The sequence below is a fragment of the Leptonychotes weddellii genome, chromosome 11 (assembly GCF_054177405.1).
Source record: "Leptonychotes weddellii isolate Sample4059 chromosome 11, ASM5417740v2, whole genome shotgun sequence".
Lineage (NCBI taxonomy): Eukaryota > Metazoa > Chordata > Mammalia > Carnivora > Phocidae > Leptonychotes > Leptonychotes weddellii.
In genome coordinates this window covers 63,300,301-63,319,305 of record NC_138379.1, presented here as the reverse complement: position 1 = coordinate 63,319,305, position 19,005 = coordinate 63,300,301, and the positions used below count along the sequence as shown (strand labels likewise).

The 19,005-nt window shown below is 46.3% G+C and overlaps 1 protein-coding gene across 1 annotated transcript in view; it reads right to left on the bottom strand.

The window, feature by feature from the left end:
- Positions 1–8,833: 8,833 nt before the first annotated feature.
- PANX1 (pannexin 1) overlaps positions 8,834–19,005 on the bottom strand; it is a 38,595-nt gene continuing 28,423 nt past the window's right edge. Inside the window, exons 3-5 of the mRNA XM_006741364.3 lie at positions 15,600–15,826; positions 13,856–14,514; positions 8,834–13,322 (exon numbers count right to left, since the gene is read on the bottom strand). Coding sequence (XP_006741427.1) covers positions 13,243–13,322; positions 13,856–14,514; positions 15,600–15,826 — 966 coding nt within the window. The 3' untranslated portion in view covers positions 8,834–13,242. The remainder of the gene's footprint in view (positions 13,323–13,855; positions 14,515–15,599; positions 15,827–19,005) is intronic.

Sequence of the window (19,005 nt, the reverse complement as noted above, 5' to 3'; positions counted from 1 at the left end):
GCTCTTGTTTGTTAGGAGATTTTTGATTACTGGTTCAGTTTCTTTGTTGGTTATGGGTCTGTTCAGGTTTCCTATTTCTTCCTGTTTTAGTAGTGTATATGTTTCTAGGAATGCATCTGTTTATTCCAGAGTGCCTAATTTGTTAGCATATAGTTGCTAATAATATGTTCTTATAATTGTTTGTATTTCTTTGGTGTTGGTTGTGATCTCTCCTCTTTCATTTATGAATTTGCTTATTTGGGTCCTTTCTCTTTTCTTTTTGATAAATCAATCTTATTAATTCTTTCAAAGAACAAGCTCCTAGTTTCATTTATTTGTTCCACTGTTCTTTTTGTTTCTATTTCATTGATTTCTGCTCTAATCTTTATTATTTCTCTTCTCCTGCTGGATTTAGGCTTTATTTGCTGTTCTTTCTCCAGCTCCTTTAGGTGTAAGGTTATGTTGTGTATTTGAGACTTTTCTTGTTTCTTGAGAAAGGTTTGTATTGCTATATATTTCCCTCTTAGGACTGCCTTTGCTGCATCACAGAGGTTCTGAACTGTTTTCATTTTCATTTGCTTCTATGAATTTTTAAAATTCTTCTTTAATTTCCCAGTTGACCTATTCATTCTTTAGTAGGATGCTCTTTAACCTCCACTTATTTGTGTTCCTTCCAAATTTTCTCTTGTGATTGAGTTCAAGTTTTAAAGGATTGTGGTCTGAGAATATCCAGGGGAAAATCCCGATCTTTTGCTACCAGTTGAGATCTGATTTATGACCCAATATGTGGTGTATTCTGGAGAATGTTCCATGTGCACTCAAGAAGAATGTGTATTCTGTAGCTTTAGGATGGAATGCTCTGAATATATCTCTGAGGTCCATCTGGTTCAGTGTGTCATTCAAAGCTCTTGTTTCTTTGTTGATCTTCTGTTTAGATGAACTATCCATTGCTGTGAGTGGAGTGTTAAAGTCCCCTACTATTATTGTATTATTTTCAATGTGTTTCTTTAATTTTGTTATAAATTGGTTCATATAATTGGCTGCTCCCAAGTTAGGTGCATAAATATTTATAACTGTTAGAACTTCTTGTTGGATAGGCCCTTTAATTATGATATAATGTCCTTCCTCATCTCTTATTACAGTCTTTGGTTTAAAATCTAATTTGTCTGATATAAGGATTGCTACCCAGCTTTCTTTTGATGTCCATTAGCATGGTAAATTGTCTCCACCCCCTCACTTTCAATCTGGAAGTGTCTTTGGGTCTAAAATGAGTCTCTTGTAGATAGCATATTGATGAGTCTTTTTTTTTTTTTTTAAAGATTTTATTTATTTATTTGACAGAGAGAGATACAGCAAGAGAGGGAACACAAGCAGGGGGAGTGGGAGAGGGAGAAGCAGACTTCCCACCAAGCAGGGAGCCAGATGAGGGGCTCGATCCCAGGACCATGGGATCATGACCTGAGCCAAAGGCAAATGCTTAACGACTGAGCCACCCAGGCGCCCAGGTCTTATTTTTTTTATCCAATCTGGTATTCTGTGTCTTTTGATTGGAGCATTTAGCCCATTTACATTCAGAGTAACTGTTGAAAGATATGAATTTAGTGCCATTGTATTACCTGTGAAATTACTGTTTCTGTGTATTGTCTCTGTTCCCTTCTGGTCTTTGTTACTTTTGGGTTCTCTCTTCGCTTAAAGGATCCCCTTCAATACTTCTTGCAGGGCTGGTTTATTGATCACAAATTCTTTTAGTTTCTGTTTGTCCTAGAAGCTCTTTATTTTTCCTCCTATTCTGTATAACAGCCTTGTTGGATAAAGTATTCTTGGCTGAGTATTTTTCTCATTAACACCTTGAATATATCATGCCAGTCCTTTCTGGCCTGCCATCTATCTTTGGGCAGGTCTGCTGCCAGCCTTATGTTTCTACCATTATAGGTTAAGGACCTCTTGTCCCCAGCTGCTTTCAGGATTTTCTCTTTATCTCTGAAATTTGCAAACTTCGCTATTATATGTCAGGGTGTTGACCTATTTTTATTGATTTTGAGGTGGGTTCTTTGTGCCTCCTGGACTTGAATACCTGTTTCCTTCCCCAGATTAGGGAAGTTCTCAGCTATAATTTGTTCAAATAAACCTTCTGCCCCTCCCCCCCCTTTCCTCTTCCTCTGGGACTCCAATTATTCTAATATTGTTTCACTTTATGGTTTTGATGATGTCTCGAATCCTCTACTCATGATCCAGCCTATATTATAATCCTATTCTACAGATGAGAGATCTGAGTTTCATGGAGGTCATACAGCACTAGGCAGGAAATAAGAATTTGATTTACTTCTCCTCTTGAAACTGCTTAAAAGTATAAAGTTGAACAAAAATCAAAATGGCTGCACTAATGCTTTAGCAAAGCTCGGTTTTATACTAAGTAACCTTTTCCTCTCTTCCCTAAACCTCCCCTCCTCCCTTCTTAGCCTTTTGTTTCAGGGATCTGGTCCCACTTGGAAATTGTGACAAAAGAGGCTGACAGGAGGTACACAGTTCCCGTTGAAGACAACTAGATCCTGTATTTCCCTATAAAAATCTCCCAGCTCCTTCCTCAGGGCAGAGTTGCAGTTTTGAAGGCCTTAGCCTGCTGCAGCCTCCTTTGCCTGGCAAAGCAATAAAGCTATTCTTCTTTATTCCAAATTCTCTCTTTGAGTTATATTTTGGCTCTGAAGCACGGAGGTCAGTTTTCAACAACACTCTGACCCCAGAGCTGTGAGCTTCTCTCTCTACCACAGGGACTTGGGTGTGGAAAGGGAGCTGCCAGAAGCCAGCGCATGCCATCCTCCACTCCTAGCTTCAAAGGTCTCTCTTTAGAGTTTCAGTACCTCATCCTGTGAGGGGAACATGTGAAGTATTCATGTTTTTCCACCTGGGTGGTGAGAGTCTAAGACTTAGCCAGCTCACTGGTGAGCAAGCCTTTTTGGAGGGCATCTACCATGAGCTCTTATTACACTTCTTTGCCCACCTTCACCAAGGCTTTGGTTGGAGGAGAAAGAATGACCCTGAGCACCTGCAGTTTGATTGTTCTCAGAGGAAGAAAACACTTCATCCACACACTTAAACTTTCTCCCAGAAAATTCCATCTCACTTCATCTTGCTGTGCTTGGCACTTGCTGGACAGAGGTTGGGGTGGGAAGGTCTACTGTGAAGGCCCTAAGATAAGACGCCTGAATTAAACAAGGAGGAGAACAAGGACAAGTACTAACAAACAAAACAACAGTGAAGGCAAGAGAGCATGTGGTTGGGGAAGCAGCCACAAACTCTTACTCCAGATTAAAACTGCTTCAAAGGGAGGTATTTAATGTACGTCTCTTTGTGGGCAGGTGGTAGGTACTCACAGACTTGTTGAGTTTCAAGGTAGCAGAAGGGTGAAACATCCCACCCTTCTGATGAGAGGGACGCATATTCTTTCAGAAAGGAGCTAGGCTTCAAGAGAACCCCAGCAAAGACACAAGCACATTAAAGTACATGCCTTTAGGTGGGAGCAGACATGGGCAAAGCATTCTGTTGTGACCTACCCCATCCAATATGGTAGCCACTGGCCACACGTGATCACTGGAGCACTTTAAATGAGGCTAGTCTGACCTGAGATGTGCTATAAGTGTAAAATACATGCTGGTATTTCAGAGTTAGTACAAAAAAATGTACTTCTCAATATTTTTTATATGCTATATTGAAATTATATTTTTGATATATTGGGTTAAAATAATTATGAACATTAATTTCATGTGTCTCCTTTTACTTTTTTATGTGGCTACTAGAAAATTCTAAATTACTTATGTGGCTCTTGATGTGATATAGGGAGCAAATGGTCAAAGTTTTCTGCACAAAAAGGGTTTTATTCTAGCCTGGGGACAGGACCTGTGGGCAGAAAGAGCTGGCGCTGGGACTGTGAGGACTGACTGATTCTCACTTTTTAGTTTGCTGGGGTTAGGGATAGTGTAAGGGTCTAAGAAATTTGGAAGCAAGGCTTCTAGGACCTTGGGGGGCTAGCTGTTGTTAGAATAAGGTTATTTACTACTGGCTAGCAACCCGTTAGTTGTGAGACCCTTCCAATGTCTATCAGTGGGCCTTATGTTTGAAGGATGATTGCTAACATATATCTTGGGGGGTAGAGATAAAGGAAGTTTCTAAAGGGGTTTTCACATGTTAAAGAAGACTTACAGGATCCTGGAGGTCAGGCTAATGTCAAGCTAAGTTGCCTTTTGCCTCTGGCAAAGCATTCACATTAAGGCAGTTGTGAGTTCCTGGAGGAACGTCATATTCTGCCTGCCTCAAGTGTTTTCAATGGGCTGCGAGTTGTAAGGAAATTTAATTTTATCTACATTTCTCTTGCCTTTGTTCTCCTCATCAGCTCTCATCTTATTCTATTGGACAGCCTGTCCAGGCCATGCTTATTATAATACTTACTCTTTTTTCTGCTCCCTTTTGCAGCCGCCGTAGTTTGGGGTAATTTCTTTTTTCTTAAATGAGCTTCCCTACCTCAAGGGTGATATTACTTATCAAGTACTTTAAGAGATGGTAAAGAGCCTCAAAGGCCTCTGTGCTCAATAATGGTTCCTTTGAAGCAGTTTTTATACTCAAAATGAGCAAAAGAGATGAATGTTAAAATCTTTAGCTCTGAAATTACCATCAGAACTTTCCCTTTTACATTCCTGAAGTTTCCGTGGAAGCTCGGATTCTGCTTCCTGAGGGTCCTGGGAATCACAGTTCTGGGTTGTGGAAGTGATTTTTGATAGCGTTTTAGTTTCTCTGTTTTTTCTTTTCCTTGCGTCTGAAAAGCCAAACTGAAACAATCAAACGGGGCTCTTGGAAAATGTATTTTGATTTTCGTTCATTCACTGGATTTGACTTGCTTCTCCTTTTCCCAAGGGGTCTGCAGTCTCTAGTGTACCACAAAGGACCATGTACCTGCTCCTTCTCTTTTTTCATCTCACTTTCAAGTAGGGGAACTCAGAACACTGATGTTATTTGAAGGGGGAAGAAGAGGTAGGATTTGAATCAAATTCTCCATTCTGCTATTCAGTCACTGTAATTCAGTTTTGTCAGAAAGGGCACAGAGCTGCCGGCCCAAGCCAGCAGGCTCCAGCCCAGCCTCTCCCGCCTCCCCCTGTCCTCACCCCTGGGTGGTGATGGGGGTGGTGGGGGATGGTGGGGGGGGGTGGGGGGGTCCGGGTTGGCAGTGTGGTGGGGGGAGTGGAAGCATCACAGACCAAGCCTCTTCCAAACTGTGACTAGAAAAGGTGTCATGGTTCTCCTCTTAACTACAATGCTATCAGCGTTGCCAGTCAACAGAATGCTGAGGAGTCCCAGAAGGTGGTGTCTGCCAGAGCTGCTGGAGATGAACCGAGGCTTCTCGGATGTACATTGGCATATGGGCACAGATGGAGAAACCGCCCACCAGCAAACTCCTTAGAAGAGTTTCAGAAAGGCCCCAGTTAAGCTCTCAGTCACTGGAGTGGGAGAAGCGGGCAAACTGGAAGGAGGGGGGTGGAGCCCGAGGAGGAGGATGATGGGGTGGGGGAGCGTTCCTTCTCACCAGATGCTCCCGTCCACACCAGGCATTCTCAGAAAACATCACGGGACTACGAGGGTAGAAAGAAGCACTAGGCTGTGGGCCAAGTGCCGGAGTCAGGGACAGGAAGGTGCCCTTGCGGTGGGGGGGCGGGGGTGGTCATCTGAGCCCGGGGAAGGGGAGGGGAGGTTGCGGAGAGCTGCCTGCAGCCGATCTCGAGCATTTCCTTATTGTGGTAAAGTGCATGCAACCTAACACTCACCACCTTAACCAGGCTTAAGTGTACAGTTCCGTAGTGATAAGGACGTTCACGCTGCTGGGTGACCAATCTCCAGAACTCTTTTCATTTTGCAAAACTGAACTCTGTACCCTTTCAACAACAACACTCTATTCTCCCCTCTCTCCAGCCCCTGGCAAGCCCCATTCTACTTTATTTCGGTGAATGGCCCTGCTCCAGGGACCTCACATAAATGGAATCATAGGTAGTTTTTGTGATTGACTTATCTCACTGAGCATGACATCCTCAAGGTTCATCCATGTTGCAGCTTGTGTCAGAACTTTCTTCCTTTTGTCAGGAGGGTGTATGTACATTTCCTCTATCTGTTCATCCGCTGACGGACATTTTGGTTGCTTCCACCTTTTGGCTATTGTGAATAATGATGCTATAAACATGGGTGTACAAATACCTCTTGAAGACCCTACTTTCAGTTCTCTGAGGTACATGCCCTGTTTTGGACTTGTTGACTACAAAAAAAAAAAAAAAAGTCAGCTTGTCTTCTAAGGATAATAGCCCGAGAGACAGTACTCCAGACTGTTCTGAAGGACTGCTCTGAAGCTTGTTAGCAAACGGGGGATCATATGCAAAGAGGAGGAAAGGGATACACGTACTTGTAAACAGTTCTCTCAAGGTATAATTGCACGTCACAAGGTATAATTTGGTTATAAAAATTAAGGTTTACTGATTTCTACATAGACATGTGAGAGACCCTTTGGTTGTCTTAAAACATTGTTTCTATCATATCTGAGTTTTCAGAAATTTGCCTACCTGCCTCTGCTTAAGTGGTTTTCTGGTTCTTCTTGGTTTCTCCTTGAGGTCCCTTGAGATGGTCACAGAAGGCTGACATCAGTTGTCTGTCTTAATGTGCTGCGCTTTTAATGCACGGACTGAATAGTTCTCCTCTGCCTGCCCCCCCCCCCACACCCATTCATAGGTTGAAGCCCTAACCCCCAAGGTGATGGTATTTGGAGATGAGGTCTTGAGGAGATAATTAAATGAGGTCATAAGGGTGGGGTCCTATCAGCATAGGACCAGAAGCTTTATAAGGAGAGGAAGTGAGGGCACCTGCGTGGCGCAGTCAGTTGAGTGTCCAGCTCTTGATTTCAGCTCAGGTCATGATCTCAGGGTCCTGGGATCGAGCCCCACATCAGGCTCTGTGCTCAGCATGGAATCTGCTTAGGATCTCTCTCCCTCTGCTTCTCCCCCCACTCTTTATCTCTCTCTCTAAAATAAACAAAATCTTAAAAAAAAAAAAAAAAAGGAGGAGAGAAACCCCCACCCTTACCCCCAACCACCACATGCACCAAGGAAAGGCGTGTGTGGACAGAATAAGAAGGCAGCTGTCTGCAAGCCAGGAGGAGAGTTCTCACTAGACACTGAATTGGCTGGAACCTCTACCTTGGACTTCTAGCCTCTAGAAAGAGTCTCCTTCTCATAAGAAAACAATTCTGTTGTGTAAGCCACCAGCCTCTGGTATTTCATTATGGCAGCCTAAGTTGACAAATATGTACCCTGGAGTGGAATTGCTGGTCAGGTGGTAATCCTATGCTTAACTTTTTGAGGCCCTGACATACTGTTTTCCACAGTGGATGCACGATTTTACATCCTCACCAACAGAGTTGACTTTTGAATAGAAGGGAAGAGAGCCTGAGAGAGGGGAGGGGCGGTTAAGGAGCAGTGCATGGGGCTGCATCTGAAACGGGCGGCACAGGGGTACAGGACGAGCCTGAAGAAGTGGGCAGGGGGTGGGACCTTTGGTAGCAGAAACCACAAGTCTGTTCTTTAGGCCCAAATCCATGAAGAGTCCTGAGGGCTTTAAAATGGTGGGGGTAAGGTAGGGAGGGTTGGCAGGATCACATCTGTATTCTCAAAAGTCCTGACGGAAATGTAGAAGATGGTGAAATACAGTAACACTGTAAGAGGAATTCAGGAAAAAAGTGACCAGAGCCTGTAAGATAGGATTAGGAGTGGAACGAGGCCTCAGAAGGACGTTGAGGAGGTTATACTATGAGCTCAGAAAAGAGGCTGTGGTTTAGGGTAACTTCCTTAGATGGCCCCACGATTCCCCTGATGTTCATGCCCTGCAGCATCTCCCCCTGAGTGTGGGTGGGACCTGTGACTTGCCTCTGGGTGACAGAATATGGAGAAGCTGAAGCGACTCCACAGATGTAATTAAGCTCCCAAAGCAGCTGATTTTGAGTCTATCCGAAGGGGGAGTATCCTGAGTGGCATGATGTAAGCAGGTATAAACCCTTCCAAGAAGGGCTGGGCCCTCCCCAGGTGAGAGACAACCCTTATGGGCTTGATGACAAGAGCAGTCACACTGGAAGAACCCACATGGCAGGGACGGGTGGCCTCCAGCCAACAGTCGGTGAGAAGCAGTCAGGCGGTCAGAACAGAAGGAAGTCAGTCCTGCCGGCAACCCGAGAGGGCTCGGAAGCGGCCCCTTCCCCAGCTGAGCCTCCGGAGGAGGACGCAGCCTGTCCACACCTTGGCTGCAGCCTTGTCAGACCCTGTGCAGAGGACCCCGCTCAGCCGCGTGCAGACCCCTGACCCCGAAAACCGTGAGATGATAAGGTGTGTTGCTTTAAGGTGTTAAGGTTGTGGAGACTTGTTCTGGAACCATGGGAACCAAGTGCAGCTTCCAAGGTTCCCCGCGGTGCCACCCTGGGGGACGGCTGGGGAGCACGAGGAGGTGAGGAAGGCTGCCGCTGGAGCTGGCGGCTCACTTTAAGCCAGGCACGGTACTACCGCTCTGGAGGGCCCGGATTTATCCCTGCAGCAGCAAATTGTGTTAAATCCCCAATCAGAAAGCATGCGATCTCAGCTTTGAAAATTACAGAAGCTGTGGGCCCTTCATCAAGGACTTTCTTCCTTTGGTTCCTGCCAAGTGGATGTTAAGTACCACGACGCCTACTGAATTTGATGTATCCAGCAGAGAGGAAGGAGCCCTGAGTCTCATGACATTTCAGGACTCATCTCCCGTGACACCCTCCCTGAAGAGAAGGCAAGAAATATCACAAGACACATTTTTGGTTACTGAGAGAAGTTTTATTGAGGTGGGTGCAACACTGCAGAACGAAAACATCGTTTCCGCCTTTGCCACAGACATGGGCAGCCTTGGATCCCTCCTTAAGGGGAAGGCAGCTTGATCAGAGTGCAGAACTTGGACAGTGACTTACATGGGAATCTAAAATGTCCTAGCGAGGACCACCAAACCGCAGAGCTTTCAAGATTCTTGTGCTTTTTTTAAGGATCATTTTCTAACACCGATACGCTGTCATCCTTTGATCTGTGTGGAACAGAAATCGATCATTCTTAGCGAATGACACAGCAGAAAAGAATACGTGTATTTTTCTTTAAAAGTTTTTAAGATGTTTAGTCATTAAAAAGAACTTAAAGTATGCCTAGAGCACCACTCTACAGAACTCCGTGAGACAGTGCTTTTAAAAAGCCAACTTGTTAGAGAGGAACAGATGGCGTCTGCTTTTGTAGGGAACATTTGTGACATTGTCGAATTCTACAAGGATTTTCCTCTTCTGGGGGCAGGGGAAAGCACACACGGCATGAGAAACTCTAACAACTTTCAAGAACTCGAAGAACAATCACTGATCAAACTGCATGCTTTAAGTGACAGAGTATTTTTACAGCTAAGAAGAAAACCCCCCCAAAACAATACATTTCAAGCAGGCCGAACAAACCAACGGTGAATTAACATCTACTACGTTCCACAGTGACACACTATCATTTTCGCCAGCCCTTTTTCAAGGTTTCACAGTACTTGTGAAAAACAGGGCCCCCGCCAACAACTGCCCAGAAGGGCCATTTCATGTCCATGCCCTCATATGAAACCCCAATTAGCGCTAATTGCACATTTCAATCAATGTTCCTTTTCAAGAGGTTGTTCTGGGAAGTGACTGAGATCAGGAGCTTCAAAACTTCAATTTCGCTCATCACTGCAGGGCAACACCGAACTTGTACTGAACTTGGAGAGGGGCCACAAGCAGCAGCTAAGAACTGCCATTACTTTTCCGTAGAGACCTCGTCATTGACACAAATCTTCCTCTCTCCACCAGGGGGCCGAGGGAGTCCGCCCTCTCCTTTCCTGCACAGGACCATGTGCCTTTTCAAATCCGATCACAGCTGCCAACAAACTAGACTTCTCCTAACAGCGTGTTCGTGCTCAGCAAGTATTTACAGAATGCCTACTACCCGCCAGCCGCTGGGCTAGCTTACAGTACAGCAGGTTAAAAACTCCCGTCCTCGTACCCAGTCTATTGACCCAGGACGGACAATAAGCACAAGGCACCAACACGAACACATCTGAAAAAGCGTCTGCCCTGCCGCCCCACCTTGGCTCATTCTCGGATAGGACAGACGCTCGGCTTCCACAGACGGAACACGAACATGCAACAAGACCTGCCACACAGCCGGAAGCTGCTAGCGTTTTCACAGCACAACCACCAAGTAGGACAAAGCATTGCGCAGGTGTTCGGAGAGGCTGAACGGGGTCAGTGGCGGCGGCAGGGTCGCTCCAGGATGCTGCCACCTACCCACTCTCGTAACTGGCTTGTTCAGCCCGACTCTGGACAACGAGCTCCACTCCTCAGAAGGTACAGCACATTCGAAAGCGTGCAAACACGATCTCACTACGTGAACACAGCGCGGAGACACTGCCGAAAGCGGCCGCTCCCTGCGAGGGCCGAGGGGCCTCCGCCGTGGGCCGGGCGGCCTGGACTCCGGCCCCGGGAGCGCGCACCAGGACGGGCCCTGATGGTGCATTTCATGCTGTGTGTGCATCGCAGGGGAGGGTTTGTAACTTCCCAGAAGTCTGAAGAAGGTCCACACTGGACGTCTCTGCCTGTCCTGTGGTAAAAGCGAACAGGTGGCCGGACGCTGCTTTCAGGATAATCGGGTCCAGTCCCAGCCGGTGGTTTTCTAGGAAGACTCTAGCCGGAAACAAAGTCAGTAGCCCTGGGGTCCTCAGTCAGGATTTGTCTGTCCCTTTGTAGAAAGCACTGGATGACTCTTTACCCTCAGGAAATGGAAGCCTTGAAAGTCGTCCCGCAAGCCAGCAACTCTCAGGGGATGGAGGAGTTCGCTTTCCTGGTAACACTTTCTCCCCACGCCGGAATGTAGGGCCAGGCATCCGCCTCAGCCTCTTAGCTCCACGATGGTCATTCACGGCCAACCCCACGGGCAGCTCCACGTCCGCCGCAGGCTTGCCCCTCTGCTGCCTGCCAGGGAAGGTGCAGAAGGCCGCGGAGCCCTTCCTGGGCAAAACCACTCTGCTATTGTTTTGTCCCAGCTTCACACTGGACTGGTGGCTAAAGAGCCTCAGGGAAAAACTACAACTAGACTCTCAAGACCACCAGCTACAGAAGTTCTGGAGAGAGGAAAACAATATGGTGTCTCCCAAGAACACAGAGCAGCTGCTGGGAGTTTCTGGAAGGGCCTTTATTGTGGCTACTCTTCTTTGTACCTGCCTCTGCCTTTGCTGCCTGTGACTAGGTTCTAAACTCCTCAAAGTTGGGGACCGGCCTTATTCGTCATATCCAACAGTCAGTGACGAGCATGATGAGCATGATGGGCCCGGGACATCCCAGAACCTACTGGAGCTCAGTGTGTAGCAACAGGGAAGAAGAAGAAGGGTCAAGGACTCCAACTATACCAACTCTGATAAAAGGATTACATGTAACAGGGCTGAGGGAGTTGCTGGTTTCCTAAAGTAATGGATCTATTTTACCACTTCAAAGTACAAATTAGGGGCCGCCTATAAAGAAGATGAAGCTTTTTGGGGAAAAAAAGTGTATCACAGAAAAAGCTCTCGGAAATCTTTTCAAATTATAAAAAGAAACCAGTGTGGAACCCTTGGATATGGCGATATAAAAATGAAGGAAAATGGAGTATTTAGGTTCCTACCATTTCTAAGTCACACTAATTCAACGGTAATAAATATCATGTAATAAGAATAATTTAAAACACTGATTGCATTCTTAAGACTTATCATTAGCTTTCCATCTCAGACACCATCACAGAAGCACAACTAAAATCCGCTTCTGTGAATATTCTGAAAAGAGAGTAGAATATTCTCAGAATATTCTGAGCAGCTTATATAAATTTTGTTTTTCAAACAGTAATTAGGTTAGGTAAACAACTCTCCCTAGGAGCCAAATGTAAACTTCGAGGTTCCTGAGGATTACTCACTTTAGTAATGTGTTAACTTCCTAAGAATAAAAACAGGGAGATCCACGGACAGAATTTTAAAGGGTTTTGTATAAAATGTAAACATAGTTTGGACCTATTTCCATGGTTAGAACTGGGAAAGGTTTTTATATACTCTGAACTGGCCTTAAATGCTTGAGTGTTATATATCCATCTGTAACGTTTATCCTGTAATTCTCCATCAACGCTAGACCATCCTTCCCAAATGGCCTCAGTTCTGACATCACAGGATTCTAAATTAAAATAAATTTTTAAAAGATGTGCTTAAATATAAACTAAATAAACCGCTAAGCTGGTCTGGTTCCAAGCACACCATATGGCAGATGTCATTTACACATTCTGATCATAAGAAGCAAAATGTCCCCCCCCCCTTTTTTTTTTTAAAGCATTCTGTGTTCTGTTCATTTGTTTAACATCCTGTTTCGAGTCTTTTGATCACAGAGGAAGGACCTGCAGAGAACCCCTTGGAAAACGGACTGAAATAGCCTGTTCTGTATGTCCAGATTTCCCCACTGGGCTCTGTGAGAAGCACTGTTTCCTGTACAGAAGTCGCAAGTAAATGTCCCCGGGACCCTGCCTTGCTCACCATGATTCCAGGCGGAGCAGTGCGGGGGCCCGCAGCCCTCCAGAGCAGAGCCAGCGCCGCAATTTCAGTGACGAGCAGCAGGGTGTGCAGAGCCTGTGGGGACAGGAGCCTCACTGTCCCCAGTGGAGGACACGGCCAACAGCAGGTACCCCGCTGGTCAGTGAATGGTTTTCTCATGCAACAGTCATTAAGGGCACATAGGAGATTCATGTTACAATTGTATCCTGACAGGTTTATTATTATTTCACACAACAAATACAAAAAGCCTACCAAAGTCCTTGCTGGTAGCTCCGAGTCTCACTGCAGCACCTCTCCAGAAAGGTGCTTCTCTGAGGCAAACAGGGCTAAGACTCTTGCTTTGATGAGCCTTCCCATCTCCATGTGATGAGGACTCACACATGTACAGTTGCTGGGGTTGACTCATCTCCATGGTGCTACTCATCAGGAGTTCATGAACCATTCTCCTAGAACATTCTGTGGACCGTCATTTCCACTGGGGACTCAATAAGGCATGCTCAGTAGCTCTACTGAGAACCATCTGCTGCGGACCGGCTGGGAACCTGACAGCCGATACCAATCCCATGTCACAGAAGTCACGGATCTCATGTTCAAGGGGAAAAAAAGTCATCAGCAGGAAGAATCCAGAAGTCTCTGTCGAGCATTCGTCTCTCCGTTATTTACTTTAATTTCACTGGGTTCATTTGAATCTGTCAAAACAGAAAACAAGTATTTATGACAAAAGTCACAGAGCAGGAACCGACAGCATGAACTACCTACTCTTCTATCAATCTTGTGTTCTTTGCCTTACCAGGGTTTGCTTCTTAGCCACATTTCAGGGCACAGTGAAGTTAGGTCAGGGCTATGGTTAAATCAACGAATTTGTCTCTTTTGAAAGAGATGGAGAGCAACGGGCAAGAGGCCCAGAGGTATGGGGACAAAGCCCGCAGAATGGACAAGCATATGCAAGAATGACAGCAAGGAGGGATGCTTGGGGTAGAGACCTCGAGAGAATGACCAGGAAGAGAGGAGAGTCGGGAGAAAGCACACTTTCCTCTGGAGATCAGGGGCAGCACCCATTCTTCCCCCTCGGTCTCCCAGTACTGAGGGGTTTCACCTAAGGCCGCACAGGAAAATGGTTTCCTGATGAGGGGTGGGGGCAAGACTGTCGCTCACTGGTGAAGGACGGCCACAAAGGTGCTCCGTGAGCCTCCTCAGCCTCTGCCCCGAGAGTTCACCCTACCTTTGAGCTCCGTCATCGGGTCCCCCGGCTCCTCTGTCGTCATTTCCACAGGCTCCGGTCTCTTGCCATCCATGACATCCATCTTGATCGTGCCAAGGTGAGTCAGGAGGAGCATTGGGTTGATGCCCTGGCCGCTGCTTTTAATATTCTCCAGTACCTTCAGACACCTGTAAGACTTGAGCTCACTTACATTCTCCTCCAAGAAGAGGTTGTAAAGACTCAGGTCGTTGTACCCCTCTGACTTGAAATGCAGGACATCGAAAGTGGGCAGGATCTCATACACCCTGAGAACATCTGTCTTCTGTCGGTGGGGAACGAAGAGCGTGTAGATGACCACGGGGGCCAGCAGCACATAAACCACGAGGTTGATGAGGCTGAGCAACTGGAAGATGCCGACAGCAATGAGCTTGCACTGAAAGCGATCGGGGATGCTGCTGTCATTTCTCAGGATCCCGGACTTGATGTTGCAGACAAACTCGTCAGACAGTGACGAGAGGCTGAAGTAATAGCCCAGGTAGGCGCACGCGGACAGTATGATGCTGAGCGTCAGCAACCGGCAGCTGATGTACTTGATGATTAAGTTCTTACAGTTCTTCTTCGTCTTCAAGTACTGCTCCACAATCGGGTACTTGAAGTGGCTTTCAGAGATCTCCCACAAACTACAAACAACAACAACAACAAGGGAATAAAAAAAAATTTAAACCCTTACGAAGATCAAATATCAAAGATGTAAACGCGCAGAATAGTATCATGCTAAAAATCTCAAACACCCTCCCTCCCTCCCTACTTTACCTCTAACTTCACTGGCGTATCAGGGAATAAAATCGGGTTTAAAAAAAGAAGAAGAAAAACTACAACAGAACACTCACCCTCTTAGTATTTTAAGGAAGGTCTGGTTGGTTAAATGAGTTATATTTGTAAATTCTTAGAATGCCTGGCACCTAGTAAATGCTACACGTGGACCGTTCTTATTCTACTGTTTTTAAATCTGCAGTTTTCTCAGCTATGCAGAATAAAGAAGACTTTCTGGCCCAACTTGAACGCGTGTGCCTCCTCCAGGCGAGGCACGGGAGGCAGACGGCTCCGTGGGTTCGAGGCTCAGACTTAGGGCACACGGGCCTGGCTGGGGTCCCAGCCCTCCCTCTGAAAGCTGGAGGACAGTGTTTTTATGGGGGGAAGAGGGAGGCAGGAAATCAAGGCAGTTAGTTGTAATGACGTGGTGAGGGCTGAGATAAGGTACCCAGAGAAAACACAGTCTCTGGGATAGGTTATTTTAAAAATCAGAGCTATTAATAGGATTACCCTTGTTGAGAACAGGAACCAGAGGAAGAATGTGAAAAAGACAAGGTGCTGCCTACTCATTCCCCACTTCTCTCTCGCCAGTTCTCCAAGCCTAGCAGCCCCATAACCCTCTGCGCTTCTCCGTTACGCAGTAGGTCCCAGCCAGCGAGTAGCTGGTGCTGTCACCTGTCACCCCAGCTACACCTACCTGCCCTTCAGAACACGAGACAGTGGCACTCCCCTCAACAAGGCAAAGCGTCTGGATGTGAGGACAGGTGCTGGGGCAGGCAGGTGGGATGAGACTGGGGGAGAGCAGGCCTTCCTGGCTCCCACACATGTCTGCAGGTGCATGACAGCCCCCCCACCACCTACTATAGTGGGAACCCAGGCCCAGATGGGCAGGAGGAGGGCTGAGACCTCATACCCCAAAGCCTGCCAAGATACCTGCCGGGGGCTGAGTTACCTTTGCCCCATGTTCTCAGGAAGCCCCGAAACAGGGCCGGCACCATCTCTCATGTCCTGATCATCATACATGCTCTTTGCAGCTTGAATTGAGCGGTTGTAAACCTTGTCAAGTTCTTCCATGATAAACTTCAAATCTGAGCAAAGATGAGGAGTAGCTGCAAAACGCCAGAAGAGGGACGGCAGGTACAGGAGGATGGCCACCAGCAGCAGGATGTAGGGGAAAAACTGAAAAACAAGACAGCCAATCAGGGGATCCACAGACCCCTCACCTCAGGACCCTAAGGGTCCAAGTGCTGCTCTCCGTTTTCTCGTTTTGAGACCAATGTGCATGCCCACGTCAAGGACGGAAATCGGGCTCATTACCTCATAACTACTTAAGGCTAAACTCACCTGCCCAGGTACGTAACCATCACTATCTTTTTTTTTTTAATCCTCCTTAATTTGAAATAGCTGGCAACTACGTGGGGACTGACACACGGCATCTCCTACCTAATCACAGAAGGAAACAAAAAAATAAAATGACTTCCATGTCCTTTAGTGTAATCCCTTAATAAAATCCCAATTAAGGAACAGGTAAATGTCACAGTGGTCTCTCTGGTTTGGGGGTTAGTTTTCACTGCTGTGGTTTTAGGAGGTCACTAATGTTAGAGCTCTTTTCTTACCCTTCTCGCTACAATCTGGGGAAAATGACACAGAAATGCCAACCTCGCCCAAAACAAATGAGAAAAATTGTGGCTTCAGTGATCCAGTAATCACACCATCAAACAGCTGGCCTAAGCAGTTAAACTTCACAGAATGCAGAATGGACCATCCACGCCGGGACAGACCGGAGGACTGCCCGACACCCTCACTGTACAGCTGAGCGACCTCAGGCCCAGACAAGCCAACTGCCATGGGCCACAGCCCCGCGGAGAGCATCTGGATGTGGATGTACGTGCAAAATAAACCCGAGGGGATTCCGCAGTCAGGGAAAGCAAAGAGTGCCCAGTAACCAGGGCCGCCGGGCCATCGGGAAAGGCTAAACCTTAAGAGAAGGCAGAGGAAGACCATGAGCTACAGTTAGCATGGATCTGAATTTAAGTTCAGCTTCGTGTCCTTGGGTGCCAACGTCACTGAGCCTCTGACTCTCAAGTTCCCGATCTACGAAATGGTCGTGTAATAGAGCTATCATGCAGATTCAGTGGGATAATGTGTGCAAACTGTTTAGCGTGGGGCCTGGCGTGTAAAAGGCACTACAGCACCAGGCTACAACCAACGGAAGGGCTGCCTCAGGGACACATCCTACCTCTAGTCCTCACAGTGACCCTGCGAAGGCCTTTATTGATGGCTTCCCTTCACAAAGGGGAAGAGGATGCCCAGAGCGTCCTCTGGCCACAGAGCACAAAGCTGGAGCGGGGGACAGTATGAAGCCTGCCCTCTCTGAACCCAGAGCCATGCCTTTTCCACCACAATACCCCATAAATTATTCTTACTTCTCTGGAAAACTTCTCCCCGTCTTTGGATTGGTCTCTCCCATTTCCTCAGAGTTGTAGCAGTGAGGGTCTTGAGAGGACACAAAACTCCCACCCCACACATCTCTGGGAGTGGGAAGCAGACCCAACACTGGGCTTCTCGCCGTCCAGTCAGATGTACAGAAAAGTTGCAAAGATCATACAGAGTGTTCTCGAATGACACACATCTGGTGTTCCCACTGTTAACACTTTACATTTCCATGGTCCACTTGTCAAGACCAAGAAGCCATCATTAACTCAATTTCAGACTTGCACTTGGGTTTCTCCAGTGGTCCCAGTGTTGTCTTCTTTCTGCTCAAAGATCCAATTCAGGGTCTATCTGTCAATTGAGTTGTCATGTCTCCCTCGTCTCCTTGGTTCTGTGATAGTTTCTCAGGTCTTTCCTTGTTTTTCATGAAGAATAATATTTTTCCTAAAGATTTTAAGTCATCTCTATAGCCAACGTGGGGCATGAACTCACAACCCCGAGATCAAGAGTCGCACGCTCCACTGACCGAGCCAGCCAGGTGCCCCAAGAATAGTATCTTTAAATGTGTAAAATAATATCTAAAAGTTCACAAAAGAAGTGGATGATAATTGAGAGAGTTATCACATTACAAAACAAATTTATATGTGCTTATTAACACATTTATTAGGATCTGACACATGGTCTAACACCAACTTTGAAGTGGTGAAGGTCTCTGTGGCAAAATCACAGATGCCACTGACATCATTAGGGATAGTTGCCTGCATGATATGTATTTTTCAATGTTAAATTTTAGTTAGAGATGCCTCCTCCATCTGGGGTTCTGGCCCGGGATGGGCTTTCTCAAAACCATTAACCCGATTTGCAGAGGCCTGCTGCGCCATGACACGCACAACAGGCTGTGATCCGATGAATTCTGGCTACGCCGTTCATAGTTGGCTACAGCGAGAAGCACCTGTTTTTTGTGCCTGTTAGCACAAAAATATAACCGTGTGAGACAGAGTCTGTGCTCCTTCCAGAACCCTCTAAGAGAGCCAGGCATTTTCTTGGGGAACTACAGGGAGAACGCTATTTCTAATCTGGGGCTGTGGGATACCTTTACAAGTCACTTTTGTTTCAAAGCTATTTGAATTAATAGAATTTTACCTCAAACTGTTCTTCTGGATTAAAAAGTGACTGTTTACAGTCTGTGGCACTTTTTCCAACAGGCCTATGTGGTGCAATAATTAGTCCCAATGAATAGATCAGCTACAGCTCACTGTAATTGGAAAAATGAGTGTTTAAAGCTATTACACATTGGGTGTTTGCTTTCTCCTCAGATATCCTCATACCTTGATCACCTCTGTAAGGAATGCAGTTGAATAATGCCCCATTTCTCGGTTTTCTCCACAGTTAAGCCTTTTGTTTCTTTTTCATCAAAAATGAAAATGTGACTTTCAGTGACTCTGTAACAAGGTGGTATTAAAATCAATTCAATTGAAATAGGAATCCAAAAAAGCATTATAGTCTTTAAAATCCTTTTGTCTGCATAAGGAGCATGGGGAAATTGCCGAGCTTTAGGGATGGGAATGGCTGGATGGGAATGTCTTTGTTCATGAGCTCTGTCTGCTCCAAATGAGGTCTGAGACACTCGGCATCTCTCAAAGCCACGGCCGCACAATCCTGTTACGCGGTTCATGTCAGCACTGAGTTCTTCCCATGACAGCGAAGCTCCTCAAAGCAAAGTAGAACCAAACGGCAGCACAATTTCCAGTCTGTTTGCCTTAAAAGTTTGTGTTGTTTCTGGAAGGGGTTGTAGAACAATAGAACTTCCAGAAGGAAGGAAGCCTGGAGGGGCTCTGGTACAACCTCCCTCCGCATTCAAATCCCCTGCATTCAAATCCCCTCTACCTCGTGGAAGGTGAAGATGGGTTCAATTTAGGACTGAA